Consider the following 2,500-nt stretch of genomic DNA (forward strand, 5'->3'; position numbering starts at 1 on the left):
ACAGGCAATAGCTGAGCCGTTTGCAATCGCTGCATTGTGGAAATATTCAACATCAGATGGGTAGCAGCTTCAAGTAGTTTGAACACACTGGGACAAAATATCTTCATCATGTCAACCACCCCGGGCTTTTAATGGAACTAACTTGCATGGAAAACATTCTCGTGATTCTGCTTTGAGGTAAGATTCATCTAATTATTAAGCTCTGGGTAGCCTTTTAACATGAACATGCTCAAGTTTGTCGTGGTGCCTTTTGTTGATGGGTCAGGGAGGTGTTGACATTGAAGATTGGTTGTGCTGTGGACACGAATAGACTGTGTGTGTGTTATTATGGACGCGAGATTGTTTTTTGAGCGTACAACATGACTTCATTTTCCTAATTTATTATGATGATGACTACGTACTGCGTGAGTTGTGTGGAGCCTGTTAGCAAGTTGACGTGCAGCTGTGTTCTTTTGAAGTGCACGGTGTACGAGATCAACCTTGGGGGCGGTGGGGCTCGCTCGAGTGACTGGGATGGGTGCTCACGCACTCAAAAATTGACTTGATTTGAAACACCTTGCACAACCGTTGCTAAAGTGTTTGCACTTTATGCAGACATGCACCGCTCATGTTTGTTGAGTTCGCAAGCAACCCGCCCCCTTGCCAACTTTCCTTCTTGTCTGTGAGTGTTTGACTAGCAGCAAAAAATGCGTCAATGAAGCAGGAGCTGTTACCTAGGTAGGTTGGTTGATTGCTAAATGTAAATCGTTTCCCCTCACATGCTATGGTGTGATTCACAGTTGGTGAACTAGACATTTTATCTTCTAAACAAAGTAGGCTACACTGCCACCCTGCATCCATGTGAAACCCTGGCATTTGCAACAGAATAAACAGAAGAGGAGCAAAGGCAACTGCTAAAGCCAAAAGTTAAAGCTTTTCCCCCAAAATGCTGTGATGTTGTAGCTTTCTAAATTATTGTAAAATGTAGGCCTACAGGTCCTTAAATGTGTACAAAGTAGGCTATGGGTCCTTGAGCTACCAATTTGCCAATTTGGCAAAAAAAAAAGTCTAGCTGGCCTTTTCAAGAAATTGAAATTATGCATTTTCACTTATTGTTTCAGATGTAAGGTCTACTGACACAATGTCCAAATGTCTAATAGTTTAGCCTATTTACTTATTTAGTTATTAGAGCTGTGGTGGCTAAGCACTGATGGCATTTTATATTATAGCCTACTTTATATTTACAGTATTTAGAGAAACATAGGCCTACTAATTTGTTGCACATTAAAGACCTTATCAGCATACTAGGTGAATAGGCCATCCAAGCCATACCTTGTGGCATAAGGCCTCTCTCACACTCACACTCACACACACACACACACACACAAACACACACACACCATGTTACATTTCAGATCTGCATGAAAGGGGGTACTATTTGTTCAAAGTTTTTAGTCTTTTATAAACGTTTTTAGCTGATAGTGACTCTCCAGATTTGGTTAAAATGCAGGAAATTGCATCTAAGAAATACATTTTTTTCTGGGGGAGGACCCCCAGACCCCGCGCTAAAAAATACACAAAAAATATTTATTTTCTATATTTACTGCCTACCCTACCATACCCCTCACTGCACGTCACTGCTAGACACACACACACACACACACACACGAACGCACTCACGCACACACACACACACACAAACAACCACAACATGTGCAAATATAGGCTACAATCACGGCCTGCAGGTAAGGCATGGAGTGGCGATTCTCGTACGACACACTCTCACAAGAACCCAGCACAGAGTCGATCTCCTCATGACAACGCTCTAGACACACACACAGACACACACGCGGGACATGTGCAAATATACATAAACACAAGCACACAATATCAGACAAGATGTGTATACAAGAAATATTGATTAGCAGGATTGTGTGAGTGTGTGTGTGTGTCATCAGGTACAGGCATACACAGCGTAGTGTGTTGGAGGTGGTGTGTGTGTGTGTGTGTGTGTGTGTGTGTGTGTGTGTGTGTGTGTGTGTGTGTGTGTGTGTGTGTGTGTGTGTGTGTGTGTTTATGTGTGTGTGTGTTACCTTGTATGTGTGTGTGTGTCATCAGGTACAGGCATGCGCAGCGTAGTGTGTTGGAGGTGGTGTGTGTGTGTGTGTGTGTGTGTGTGTGTGTGTGTGTGTGTGTGTGTGTGTGTGTGTGTGTGTGTGTGTGTGTGTGTGTGTGTGTTACCTTGTATGTGTGTGTGTGTCATCAGGTACAGGCATGCGCAGCGTAGTGTGTTGGAGGTGGTGTGTGTGTGTGTGTGTTACCTTGTATGTGTGTGTGTGTCATCAGGTACAGGCATGCGCAGCGTAGTGTGTTGGAGGTGGTGTGTGTGTGTGTGTATGTGTGTGTTACCTTGTATGTGTGTGTGTGTCATCAGGTAGAGGCATGCGCAGCGTAGTGTGTTAGAGGTGGTGTCTGTTCCGGCTACGAACAGGTCAATCAGGAGACTCTCCAGGTGGGAGTC

The 2,500-nt window shown here is 44.0% G+C and overlaps 1 protein-coding gene across 1 annotated transcript in view; it reads right to left on the bottom strand.

Annotated features, from left to right (window-relative positions):
• The window catches only part of LOC134439628 (cytochrome P450 2F5-like), a 12,015-nt gene that overhangs the window by 3,816 nt on the left and 5,699 nt on the right, over positions 1-2,500 (bottom strand). Inside the window, exon 6 of the mRNA XM_063189532.1 lies at positions 2,389-2,500. This exon is cut by the window's right edge and continues 27 nt beyond it. Within this exon, the coding sequence (XP_063045602.1) occupies positions 2,389-2,500 (112 nt within the window). The remainder of the gene's footprint in view (positions 1-2,388) is intronic.

This window comes from Engraulis encrasicolus, chromosome 23 (assembly GCF_034702125.1).
Source record: "Engraulis encrasicolus isolate BLACKSEA-1 chromosome 23, IST_EnEncr_1.0, whole genome shotgun sequence".
Taxonomy (NCBI): domain Eukaryota; kingdom Metazoa; phylum Chordata; class Actinopteri; order Clupeiformes; family Engraulidae; genus Engraulis; species Engraulis encrasicolus.